Raw genomic sequence first — 13,648 nt, 5'->3', positions numbered from 1 at the left:
AGCTTCTTTTTGGCAGACAGTGATAACTGTATAACTTTCTCTTTGCCTTTGGTACTCAGAACTAAGTTTTATGTACACTGGCTATAAGTTTTTTATTCAGAATTTTTAATACTTTGTTTTTTTCTTTTCTTCATATCTGTCTTTTGATGCAGGATGGATGGCTTTATTGTTTTTATCATAACTGACCTCAAATATATACTGTGGTAACCATAAAACTCTCAGCAGCCTTTCTTAGGGGATTAGTGTTCAGTGTATGTAAATATACTTTAAGGAATGTGTGTGTTTTACTGTAGAACATAAAGGAGATGGTCGTAAGTGGTGGATGATTAGAGTTTAGGGAATATTTGCTTCACAGGCAGGGCTGGGGTAGAAATGAGAGGATCTCCTGGTTTCGCAAATGGGAGAACTGGGGAAAGAAGAGTTTTCCTTGCTTGAAGAGTTGCACAAGGACTCTGATTATTTCTTCTGGCTAAACCTCTGTGATCTCTGAACTATACCTCTGGATAGTCCAGGTCCCTTTCTAGTCTGAATTTGAGATCTGACAGCACTTGGCTTTGACTGTCCAGAGTCTTCATATCCTGGAGTGGAAGTAATATTTACTGTGGTGCTGCTCTGTCTACTTGTGGACAAATTTCAGAATAATAGTTCTGATAAATTCTAAGATTATATGTAATAGTTCTTTGGCTCAAAATGAATAAACTCTCTTCTTGATTTTTTACCCAAATATTCCTTTATTAAGTTAGTAATTGATATAAACAAATGACCATTTCCTAGCCTTCTATAAGCTCACCAACCATACTTTTAGTATGTGGGATGTATTGGTAGCATTTTTCTGTCACATTACTTTTAGCTAATTTACTTGTGTTTAATTTTTTTTAGTCTCCTCTGTTTGTCAAATTCCTTCTTTTTAGATTATTGTACTTGCTTCAGCAAGAAACCTCAAGCACAGAGTTGAAAACTGAGTGTGCAGTGGTATTGGGGAGTCTTGCTATGGGTACTGAAAACAACGTCAAGTCTCTTCTAGATTGCCATATTATCCCTGCCTTACTGCAAGGTATGTAAGGAAGTCATTTTTGTACAAGTAAAAATTAGAATCAATTTGCAGTGTTTAAAATACGGATTGAAAGGAGTCTCACATCTCTCTTCTATTGACAGGACTACTGTCTCCAGACCTGAAGTTCATTGAAGCTTGCCTCCGGTGCCTGCGCACCATCTTCACCAGTCCCGTCACTCCAGAGGAGCTACTGTATACAGTGAGTTGTAGAAGTGTTTGAATCATCAGTTAGCTTTCACTAACAACCTACTTCTGCTTTATTCGGCATCTCAAAAGTCATCATAATTATGTTATGGGAAAATCTCAAGTATGTCAGTGTTTGCCAGTAGGCAGATATCAGATGTTCTAGATCTTTTAAAGAAGTGGAAGATAGTATCAGACCTTGAGGAATTTATAAGCTGTTTAAAAAACCCATTTTGATCTCCTAATACCAAATTAAAGACAATATATTTAATGTACTTACTCTAGGTTAAATCCAGCAGAGTCAGCTTTACAGAGAATTTGACCTGGATCTTGAATAATGGATAAGATTTAGAGAAGTGGAGAGGAAAGAGGCCATTCTAGGAAAGATCTGTGTAAGAATATGCAGGGCGGTGGGCAGAGTAGTCTAATGTGGGAAAGTCATCAGTGTTAGTTTCAACTGGAGAGGTGACCCAGAACCAGCCTATAGGAGGCTTGTTTGCCAGGCTAGAATCAGAACATGTGTGAGAGAATCTGGAGATCTTTAGAGTCATTCAATAGATTTCAAAAACCTCAGGGATTATTAGGGGGCGTTTATTTATTGATTACATAAGACTTCTTAACGAACATTATCCAGGCCAATATTTTTCAAACTCTCTGACCTATAATCCATGATAAGAAATACATTTTCCATTGCCACACTGTGTGTGTGTGAGAGAGAGAGAGAGAGAGAGAGAGAGAGAGAGACAGAGACAGAGACAGGGAGAGGGAGAGAAAGGGGATGCAGGGCGGTGGGGGGGAGGTGAAGACAGAAAGAATATTCCTGTGACAGTCTTCACAAAACAATTCTATAAATGTGATGCCCTCTGGTTTCTATTCTAACCTTTCTTGTTCTTAAAAATACACTGGTTGTGTTTCTCTGAGCCAACACAAAGAATCAGTGTCAGATAGGACACATTACTGTTCTTATCTAGAATCACATTTTACGAATATTTCAAGAATATAAGCAATCAAGAGGCATAGGCATAGCAAGCAGGGGGAGGATGGAATGTCATGAGTCTCTATAGTCCATCCTCCCCACATTGGACACATGCTCCTTTGGCCCATAATGATGCATAAGGTCTGTAAGTGAGGTTCATGGGTCACTTCACACAGCAGGGAAGCTCTAAATTATGCAACATCTCAATTTTACACATCAGGAATTTGTACAGTATTCTTCAGGGAGCTATTCTTCATAGATCGATACTGTTCAGTACAACAGTTCTTAGACTCGAGCATAGACCATGATTACCTGGCGGGTTTATTAAGCACAGATTGCTGGAACCTACTGCCCGACTTTCTGATTCAGTGAGTCTGGGGTAGGGCCTGAGAATTTGCTTTTCTAACAAGTTTCCAGGTAGCTCAGAGGCTGCTGGTCCATGGACCACTCTTTGAGAACTAATGATTTATGCTTTAAGCTGTCCTAAATTGGGGACATCCTCCACAAAGCTTTATACAGAGAAGAACTCTCCTCCTAATAAATGTCAGTTTCCCTGAAGGTCCTATTTTGATGTTTACAAAGAGATTAAACCAATCACTTGTCTTCTTTACCCTATAAGTTTCTCTACATTCCCGGTAACAGTGAGGAATTGATCCTGGCCAGCAGTTTTAACTCCTTCCTCCTCATTTTCCAAAATGATTTTATGACCCACTAATGGATCATGGTACATAATTTGGAAAACTGGTTTATACCAACTTAACTTTTACATAAGAACAATTAGGCTCAGGGACATTAAGTGGCTTTCACAGTGAGAATGTCTAAATTATGAAACATCTCAGTTTTATGCCTCAGAGACAATGTGAGTCTGTGAAAAGTGTTGCATAGGATAATGACAGTGTTTTAGTTTAATTTATTGGTGTCTGTGATTTGGATTGTATAGAGCTAGCAGGCATAGCAACTCAGGCAGTAGACTGAAAAACAAGGCAGTCCACTTAGAAAGAGGACAGGATGTCTAGTTTGAAATCCTTTTTGTCAGATGGGTGCCTTTGGGCAAATTATGCAACTGTTCTTTGCTTTGTTTAATCAACTATAAATTGCAGATCTGTGAGACAATTGGCAGAAAGGAGGCAGGTGTAACAGGAAAACTGCAGGATGAGCGAGCAATGGAGGAAAGAAAGGAGGTGGAAGTAGTTTCAGGAGCTTAAGAGAAGCTTTTGTATCATCCTTTCAATTGCCTGTTTTCTTAGCTGCTACTTGTTTCCCTGTCTTCTATCAATGTAACCATTGCCCCCACCCCCACCCCCATAAAAACAGACATGTGCTTGACATTCTCATCTTCTCTCTTCCTTTTCTTTCTGTGATTTTCTTTGAAGTTTTCTAAATTTTTCATTTTGTTTTTAAACTGCTTATGATAATATAGAGGATTATACTAACAAGCCAAGGGAAAGATTCTACTTATAGGAAATCAGCAGCCTTCTATTTTCCTACTTAGCTGTTATATATCTTGGGCATTCTTTTTCTTTCTAAGGGAAACCCCAAATCTTGTTCATCCCAACATGCCAACATACTCTTTAAAAAAAAAAAAAAAAAGTTTTTTTTTTAACGTTTTTACTCATTTTTGAGAGAGTGCTAGTGGGGGAGGGACAGAGAGAGAGGGAAACACAGAATCTGAAGTAGGCTTCAGGCTCTGAGCTGTCAGCACAGAGCCTAATGAGGGGCTGAAACCCGTGAGCCATGAGATCATGACCTGAGCCAAAGTCGGACACTTGACCTACTGAGCCACCCAGGTGTCCCCCAGCATGGTACTCTTAAGTTGCCTTCTTTGCCCTCTGTTGTCTTTTGTCAAAGTGTGGTCTATGGACCAGCAGCATCAGCTGCATCTGAGAGCTTAGATGCTACTCCAAACCTACAGAATCAGAATCTGCACATACTGAATATCCCCTGGGATTTTGCATGCACATTCATGTTTGGGATATATAGCTCCAGGACTCATGACAGCATTGACTAGGAGGCTTGAGCTAAGTCTCTTTTTCCATCTGTGGTTCAGTCCAAATACCTTTCAACTTTTAATTGCCTTTGCACCCTAAGAAAAAAGAGATTCTTGGAGAGCCCTGCAGCAGTTTGGGCAGATTCTCCTCTCTTCCACTGCTCCATCATGTATCTTGCTAAGTGTCAGCAGTAGGCAGAGAACATGCTCTAAGTGAGAAGTTGATATTTTATAAATTGTCTTGTGAAGATTGAAATTAACTAACTACAGTCATCATAATTCTTACTAGTTACTGATACTGATTCTTGCTAGTTACTGATACTGACTGCAACATCTCAGAGATCAAAACTGTCGCTTGTTATTTTTATATATTTCCTCCTTATAGGCTATTTATTATTGTATATCTTATTCACATTTTGGTTTCAGAACAGATTTCTGTCAAGTCTTTTGAAATGATTTTGTTTTATTGTGGGGATGTAGGCTGTTTATTGGAGAGAAATTGAGAATTTCCCATTCTTGTATTTTGTTGTTGAGGATGAATATTGAAGCCCCTCTCCTTGTCCTTTACCTGAACAGTTTTGGGGACTGTGTTGTTTTTGTTTTGCTGTGTTCCTTAAAGAGACTTGATTGACTGATTAAGCTAAGAAGCTTGCATATGTACCTGCTCATGGAAATAATTGGTTAGGTGTATTCACATGCCTAGGTTCCTTGTTACCGTGCTCTCTTTTCCTTTGACTGCAGGATGCCACGGTGATCCCACATCTCATGGCGCTGCTCAGCAGGTCCCGCTACACCCAGGAGTACATCTGTCAGATCTTCTCACACTGCTGTAAAGTAAGAACCAGAATAAATGTTCTCTGTAGTGTAAAATCTTAAATGGTCTCAGAAGACGTGCCATCCTTGTGTATCCTCCCAGAGATAACATACATATATAAGCAGACCTATGTATATATCTCTTCTTTGCCTTTTGGGACACAGATGGTAGCATTGCATACATACTGTTCTGCACCTTGCATTTTTCTTAACTTAAAACTTACCCCATGTCAGTACATAAGGAGCTCCCTCATTTTTTTTCCAATAGTAGTGTAGTATTTTACTATATGCAATATACACTGTATACAATACTACATATATATATATATATATATATATACACACTATATATATATACACACAGTTTATATGTATATAGTGTGTATATATATAGTATATATATACTGTATATATATATGTATGTATATATACTGTGTGTATATATATGTATGTGTGTGTATATATGTGTGTATATATGTATGTATGTATATAGTGTATATATGTACATATATGTATATATATGTATGTATATATATAGTGTGTGTATATATAGTGTACAATATATATATATATATAGTATTGTATATAGTATGTCCAATATAGTAAAATACTATATACAATAATTATATTGTATACATTATATATTATATACAATAATTTGTTTAACCAGTTATCTATTGTTGGATATTTGCCTTGTTTCCAGTCTTACATTATCACAAAGCAATGCTGCAGAAATAACTTGTGTAAAGCATTTTATAAGAACCGGAATTGCTGAGTCAAAGTGTGTGCATTTGTAATTTTACCATATATTTACTGTCTTGTTTTGGGGTTGTACCATTTTATACTCCTACCAGTAGTATGTGATCATGACTATTTCCCCATACTCTCATTGTTGGAAATTGTTTTAAGTGATGTCCTTCCTATGCGGAGAAGTGGGAGATTCTTCTGTGGTAATTGTTGAGAGAAATTTCTGTTCCTAAAAGGGCCTGAACCTAAACTTAACAGTGTCATAAAGTGCTACTTATTTTGCTTACTAGTTTATATACTGAGTGTACTCTTTTGATAGCCATGGGTGATTATCTATTTGGAACTTTCATAATTTCTACACATTTGCTAATTTCTAAACAAATAATTTTTTGTTGCCTGATGATTCTATAAGTTTTTCAGGACAGCATTACTCACCTACCTATATTTATAATACAAAGACAAAGTAAGGAGTTTGGGAAACTATAGGAAATATAGGAAAGAGAAGTGAACACCAACATATGAAATTAGGAAGATCATGGATCTATGCTATTTTAGATCAGTTTCCCAAAGAAATGAAAATTAAATCACTTGGTTCCACAAAAAGTATCATTATTGTTTGTTTAACCACTTCCCATCCCCAAATCTTAGCTGACTTTCACAGCTTATTCAGTTCTATTTAAGACATTTAGAATTTAAGAATTTTATCAAAGTCTTTGAAGTTTACTTTTCAGATTGATTTGACAGTGTGTAAGCTAACTCGTAGGACCAGGGATATCAAACACTCCTTTAATCTCTTGAGGTGAGCAAAGATAGCCTTTGAGAAAAATGACAATTTTGTTGCAATTCATTTGCTAAAAAGGAGCTGAACTCAACAAGGTGTAGAATTTTCCAACAGTGAAATGAAGTCTTCTAGCCAGCCGGAGAAGATAGGTAAAGAAGGATACTCCAGAACTCCTGTGCCTTGTTAAAAATCTTTCTGCGATGAGTGCTTGAGAGCACAGCATCTACTAGTTATAACCACAGTAATCCCAAAGGGGCACTGAAAGTTGGACCTGGGGGTGTAACTACTACATGTCAAATGACTGTTACATCGTGAGAAGTGTGAATAATCCCATTCCAGAAGTTACCCAAATAGCTTTTATTTATCTTATTTTTTTTAAGTATGTTCGTTAATTTTATGAGAGAGAAAGGGAGAGAAAGTGCAAGTAGGAGAGGGGCAGAGAAAGAGGAGAGAGCAAGAATCCCAAGCAGGCTCTGCCCTGCCAGGCTCAAACTCATGAACTGTGAGATCGTGACCTGAGCCAAAATCAGATGCTTAACCAACTGAGCTACCCAGGCGCCCCTCCAATAGCTTTTAGAATGACTCATCAGAAACTTTTAAGTCCTTTTAGGCTTGCTCATCTAAAACTTCTCAGTGCTTTTTTAGCTGAAATCGTGGATGAAAGAATACCATTAAATCACTGGTTCTTTTGCTGGAAAGAACTTACACTCAGCATCCTCATGCCACTGACAGAACTGAAGATGTTATCAGAGAAAATCACCTTAACTCAGCTTTCTTTTAGCTGATATGCTAATAATAATTAGCATTTGCCACTGTAATTAAAGGACCAAATTTAAGTGTTCTGAGATACAACTAGACTTTAGGAAACGTAATAGCATTTATAAACCGAGTGATAATTAGCCCAAAATAAAATGTTAATTTTTCTACTGATTAGTAATGTGAATCTTTGAAAATAATTGATTTAATGATCTCTGTATAGTCATTAACTATAAAAACCTTTTACTTTCGTGTTGTTTAGTTTATAGACTTAAGACTTACAAATTTGAATATACAGTTGACCCTTGGACAGTGCAACGGTCAGGGGTGCCAAACCCTGCTCAGTCAAAAATCGGCATATACCCTTTGACTTCCTAAAACTTTGCTAATAGCCTACTATTGACTGAAAGACTTTCTGATAAGCAGTTGAGTATTTTGTGTTGTATGTACTATATACTGTTTTCTTACAATATTTTGTTTTATATGTATTATATACTGTATTCTTATAATAAAGTAAGCTAGAACAAATAAAATGTTATAAGGAAAATCATGAAGAGAAAATACATTTATGGTACTGTGCTGTGTGTATTGAAAAAATCCACATAGAAGTGGATCCGCACAGTTCAAATCCACTGTTCACGGGTCAGCTGTACTGGTCTCAATATTAAATACATTTACATACTTTGGGGGAGGGGGAGACAGAAAAAGGGATAATTAAAGCATTTGTCTTATGAGCTAATCCTAATTATATCTTTGAAATTCTCTCCCTGATTTATTAAGGAGCGAAAAAGGGCTAGTAAAATGAATTGGAACTAAATTGTTGTCGCTCTCAAACAGGTTACTCCGAAACTTCTGAGACCTGTCTTTTGGAGCTTAAAAACTTAGTGACTTATTTGCTTCCCACCCTGTGGATGTTGCCTCACTAGCCCAGGTTGATCAAGAGAGACTTGATAAGAAACAAATGAAAGCTCTGTCTCTAGTTGGTTCCGTCACTAATTGCTTCCTTGTAATTATTTTTACACAATCCTATGTACAAGCACAGAGGAAGAAGAGCTGCTTTTGTCATCATTATTTGCTGCTATCCTTGGGGCAAAGAAATTGAAGGATTTTAAAAATTATGTCTTGTAGGCAGCAGGGACCAGTTATATTAAGTAAATTGCATTGTGCTTCATCTTTTTCATAATATGGCTTCATCAGTACAGATATTGCATACATGAACTAGCTCTTAGAAAGAATGTGCATGGGGGCACCTGGGTGGCTTAGTCAGTTGAGCTTCTGAATTCGGGTCAGGTCATGATCTCATGGTTCATGAGTTTGAGCTCTGCGTAGGGCTCTGTGCCAACAGCTGCTTCTCCCTCCCTCTGTGCCGCTCCCCTGCTATCTGTCTCTCAAAAATGAATAAACATTAGAAAAAAAGTTCGATAAAGCATTGTTTTTAATAGTGAGACATTAGAAAGTACCTAATATATGTAATGTGGGTTTGCCTGAATAAAGTGTGGACATTATGTATCAATTAATAATCAGAAATTAGGAGAAGTTAGAAAATGTATAGAAATTAAGAGAGAAATGACTGAAGTTTTTTTGTTTTTTAAAGTGCTCTTTTAATAGAATTATTACCTATAAAATAGAATATGGGTGTTTTGTGATTTAGGACAGTGAGTATTAATCTCCCCACTTCATATGATGGATGCTTTGGTCCATGAAAGAATGAGCATCTACAGGATAGTTGTTACTTGGCTAAAGAGTGGGTTGGAAAAATTGGCTTCAGAGTTTTTTCTAGACTAGCAACTGGTTTCCTTTGGTGAGTCCAGGGAAAGCCAAGTTTCCCTGCTGTGTTTTTCTTTTCTGAATAATGATAAGCCTGAAGTAGCATCCTTATCCTTGCTTTGACTTCATTATTGAATGGGTGGGTGGTACATAAAATCAATGCATAGGAGGGGTGCCTGGCTGGCTCAGTTGTTAGAGCATGTAACTCTTGAGCTCTGGATTGTAAATTCAAGCCCCACACTGGGTATAGAGATTACTTAAACTTAAAAAAAATTATAAATTAGGGGCACCTGGGTGGTTCAGTTGGTTAAGCGGCCGATTTCAGCTTAGGTCATGATCTCAGGGTTTGTGGGTTTGAGCCCCGCGTCAGGCTCTGTGCTGACAGCTCAGAGCCTGGAGCCTGCTTTGGAGTTTGTGTCTCCCTCTGTCTCTCTGCCCCTCCCCCACTCATGCTCAGTCTTTCTCTGTCTCTCAAATAAACATTAAAAAATAATAATAAAATAAATTTTGAAAAATTAAAAAATTAAAATCAGCACATAAGAGCTGTGGCACCCTCAAAGCCCTGCATAAACCTTTAGCTTCTGTCACTTTGAAGATCTTCAGTAAACTGCTTGGTAGAAGATTGTTGATGAAAAATAAAACCCCCGAATTTTCCCATTTCTTCACCTTCCTGTGCTAAGAAATGATGATTTAAGAAGAGAAATGATATGGGGGTGCCTGGGTGGCTCAGTCGATTAAGTGGCCGACTTTGGCTCAGGTCATGATCTCATGGTTTGTGGGTTTGAGCCCCATGTCAGGCTCTGTGCTGACAGCTCAGAGGCTTGAGCCTGCTTTGGATTCTGGGTCTCCCTCTTTCTCTGTCTCTGTCACTTTCAAAAATAAATAAACATTAAAAAATTTTAAAAAGAAATCAGATAGAAACAGAAACCAAAACACTTGCACTTCTCAGTACGGAGTGTTTAGTTTTCCACCATCCATTACTCAAACTTTCCTGATGTATTGAGATGAGTTAAGCTTTGGTCCAGTTCTCCATGCACTTAATTAGTTTTAGAGTTCCTCTGAAGAGCTCATCAGTCTAAAGTTGTAAGAATGATTACCACTATTTTCAGTGGACATAGTGGAAGGTTGTGCACATGAAATGTAGAATTGACAGTGATTCTGTTGCCCTGATGGTGTGTTATTTAATAACTGCAAACAGCGTGTGCCTATCAGGGTAGCTTCTTTGTCCCCTTCATTATTTGGGGCGGGGGTGGTGGGTAAGGAAGCAGCAGTTCTACAGAACTGGGATGACATAAGAAATGGCAGCCCCTTGTCTACTCTGCCTTGTTAGGATGGATTAATGCAAGAGAAGGGTAGTTGAGAATTCTGCATTGTAGCGGATGTGCTTTTCTACATTTAAGTAAATGTTTTGTTGGAATGAATCATTACTCTTTTTAATGTACTGTTAATTCTCTTCTCTTACAGGGTCCAGATCATCAAACAATTTTGTTTAACCATGGTGCAGTTCAGAATATTGCTCACCTACTAACCTCAGTATCTTACAAAGTAAGATGTTAAAAATTATGGCCAGATTTTTATACTTTACTTTTGGTTTCTAGAGTCTTCATCTAGAAGGCCCATCTATTTTATTGGTGCTTTGATAGATATTGTGACCAAGAATAACATTTTATCAATAAAATGTTATGGGGCATTGTTATACTACAGCATCCTCTTTAAAAAATTTTAAAAGCCACCCTTGCCTTTGCATTTTATTCAGAATATGGTTGTGACTTGATTTGCTATTGATTTTTACAGTTTTCTCTGCTGTGATGTCAGTGCCAAAGCCACACATGAGGTGTTGCCTTGAAGTGTGTGGAAACAGTGGCTTGCTGTGTCAGAAAGGACTTTGATTGAGCCACAGTGACTCAAACTTACAGCGTATACCCACATATATATCAACATTTAAAATGTGTTCCGTTTTGTATTTTAGGTTAAAAAGTCAAAGGTTTTCAGACTTGCTAATTAAATTTTCTTCACTCTCTTTTATATATAGGTAAACAGCATCACGTTATATAATCAAACGTTATGTTAAAACTTGTGTCACTTCATTGTTGTCCAACTAGTAAGTTATAGCAAATAATGGGGCATTGTCCTAATTGTGTCACATTAGTGCTGGTATGCCAGGAGTTTGTTGTAGAGCAGAGAGAGCAGTAGTCCTTTTTGTCTTCTGTCCTCTTGCACTGATTCTGATCTGCTCTTTTTTTGGTGCTTGGCTGTATTGCAGCCTGCTACTACCTATGTTCTTTCTACTTGAGAGATCCAAAGTTTGATCCTGGTGAAGCACTCACAAGGATAGGAATGGGGAATGGACCCGGCTTGAAATTAATCAGAGCCAGGGGGAGAGCTGCTTTCTCTGCCCTGTGCCACATAGAGGCAGGAAGCAGTCAGCACTGGCACACGAAGAAACGATTGCTGGGGTGGCTACTCACTGCCCCTCCTCTTTGTCTTCTTTAACTCCCTCAATTCTCCCTCCTTTTCTTTCTTGTCTTTTCTGCACCAAGCTTCCTTATCTACTGTAACAGATTATGGGTTGTGGAAGGAAAAAGGTTTTGGTGACATTGCTTTTTGTAACATTTGCTCCATTGTCAGTATCACTGACATATTTTATGTCCCACATTTTAGGTGTGCACATGCTAGGGCAGCAGGTCGTTGCCAAAGTGAGGGACAGGGCTTCCCCACACTTCAGCTGCCCAGCCTGCCAATCTCGAGTTGCACACAAAAACATCACATGTGAACTCAGGCTTGGAAGTGAGGATGAGACTGATGAAAACTGAACAGAAAGAGTGAAAAATAATAGCTCTCATAGGAGCACCTACAAATTGTAAAATATGCCGTTATGTGGTCAAGAGTTTGGCCTCAGTAATCTAGTTATGAGGAATAGTAGCACAATTCATGGGTGTTTTAAAAACGAAATTAGTTTAGTCCTTTTCAAATTTTTACTGTAATTTTGTTTCCTCTCCTTCTGTTCTCTTTGCCCCAACCCCATCCCGTATATGACTGTAAGAGCACACTTTTTTTTCATTTGTTCCTAGTTTCTCGTCTTTTCTTCAGTTCTCTGGTTTGTAGTTTGGGAAGAAGTACCCTACTTGAAAGGCAGTTGGTGATTAATTGTTATTAAGTTTTCTTTGTCTTACTAACATCGGGTTTTGTACATTGTTCTTTTAAATTTGATTAGGAATTTATCTGAATTTTAGTTGCCACTTTTTCCTGTTCTTTTCATTCAAAATTGATTTCAGCTTTTAACTTTCTCTACTCTTCAGATATACAGGTGTTATTTTTATTCCCTTGAGGCCTTCTTTTAGTATTTTGTTTTTTCAGAAGAGTTTAGATTCTGAGACATTTAAAATGCATAAATGCATTTTTTTTGTTTATTTATTGTTACAGGTTCGAATGCAAGCACTGAAATGCTTCTCAGTTTTAGCTTTTGAAAACCCCCAGGTATCGATGACCCTGGTAAATGGTAGGCTGGAACTTTGAATGGCATCTACATGATTTAATTTGTGAACTTTGTAGATTTAAAGAATTCCTTAATTCTTGTTCTTTGCTTTATTTCTAGTTTTGGTTGATGGAGAATTATTACCACAAATTTTTGTGAAGATGTTGCAGAGGGATAAACCTATTGAGATGCAGCTCACATCAGCAAAATGGTAAAAAATCAAGATAGTGTGGGAAGAATGACAGTGCTTTATCAATATGTTAAGAGTATTTTTGAACAGCCTAATTAGCTCACTTCCAGTCCCTATCTTCTTTCAGGATTTTAGAATTTGCAAGTCATGGGATTGTCTCACATTTTATTAAATGGGCATGAATTTTTTTACTCCGCTTACTACTAGTAGCATGCAGAGCAGCAACACTCATTTAATTAATGGCTAAGACTGTCTACAGAAAATTACTTTGTTTCATTCAAGCAAATTACTTTGTTTCATTCTCCTTATTTCAGTTGAAATAAGACAGAATTAGATCAGATTTAACTAACAGATTTATGGTAAGGATTAAGACAAGAAAATATAAAGATGTGAAAATATGGAGTGAGAATTAGTTGAGGTTGATAACCAAGGCATGATTTCATAAAATATGGCTTCCTCAAGTTTAGAAAAACAAAGCATAAAATTCTCATAGAGATGTCACAGTTTATAAGGTAGTCAAGTTCTTATTATTAGCACATGTCCTGGCTCATATAAGTATTAAGTACATGTCAGTTCTGTAATTATCAATACGTTAATAGGTTGAGCACCTATTCTTTGCTAAATTAATTGTTTAGTTCCAGTATTTAAGAATTTGTGGCTCTGTAGTATTTTGGTGAGAGTAAGGAATTTTCAGTAAAATACTAAAGGATCGTGAATTTTTTGTTTTTTTTTAATATGAGTATACTATTTTGTATTTTTGCGTGTTTTTTGTCTTCGCAATTGAGCATTTGCCTCTTTATTTGTAAGGTGAATTCTCTCATGGAACTGGTTTCAAAAAACAATGTGGGTAACAAGTCTTAAGATAAACAATTCAGTCCTCAACAATCTAAGTAAAAATTTTATTGATTTTTTTTTTTTT

At 37.1% G+C, this 13,648-nt stretch overlaps 1 protein-coding gene across 2 annotated transcripts in view; it reads left to right on the top strand.

Moving 5' to 3' along the window:
• Window positions 1-13,648, top strand: part of ARMC8 (armadillo repeat containing 8) — a 109,693-nt gene that overhangs the window by 40,493 nt on the left and 55,552 nt on the right. For both annotated transcript variants that reach the window (XM_042998293.1, XM_007087426.3), the window contains exons 4-9: window positions 912-1,054; window positions 1,156-1,253; window positions 4,942-5,034; window positions 10,529-10,609; window positions 12,488-12,563; window positions 12,660-12,750. In XM_042998293.1, coding sequence (XP_042854227.1) covers window positions 912-1,054; window positions 1,156-1,253; window positions 4,942-5,034; window positions 10,529-10,609; window positions 12,488-12,563; window positions 12,660-12,750 — 582 coding nt within the window. The remainder of the gene's footprint in view (window positions 1-911; window positions 1,055-1,155; window positions 1,254-4,941; window positions 5,035-10,528; window positions 10,610-12,487; window positions 12,564-12,659; window positions 12,751-13,648) is intronic.

The sequence above is a fragment of the Panthera tigris genome, chromosome C2 (genome assembly GCF_018350195.1).
Source record: "Panthera tigris isolate Pti1 chromosome C2, P.tigris_Pti1_mat1.1, whole genome shotgun sequence".
In the NCBI taxonomy this organism is placed as follows: Eukaryota; Metazoa; Chordata; class Mammalia; order Carnivora; family Felidae; genus Panthera; species Panthera tigris.
This window is presented reverse-complemented; position numbering and strand designations above follow the sequence as displayed.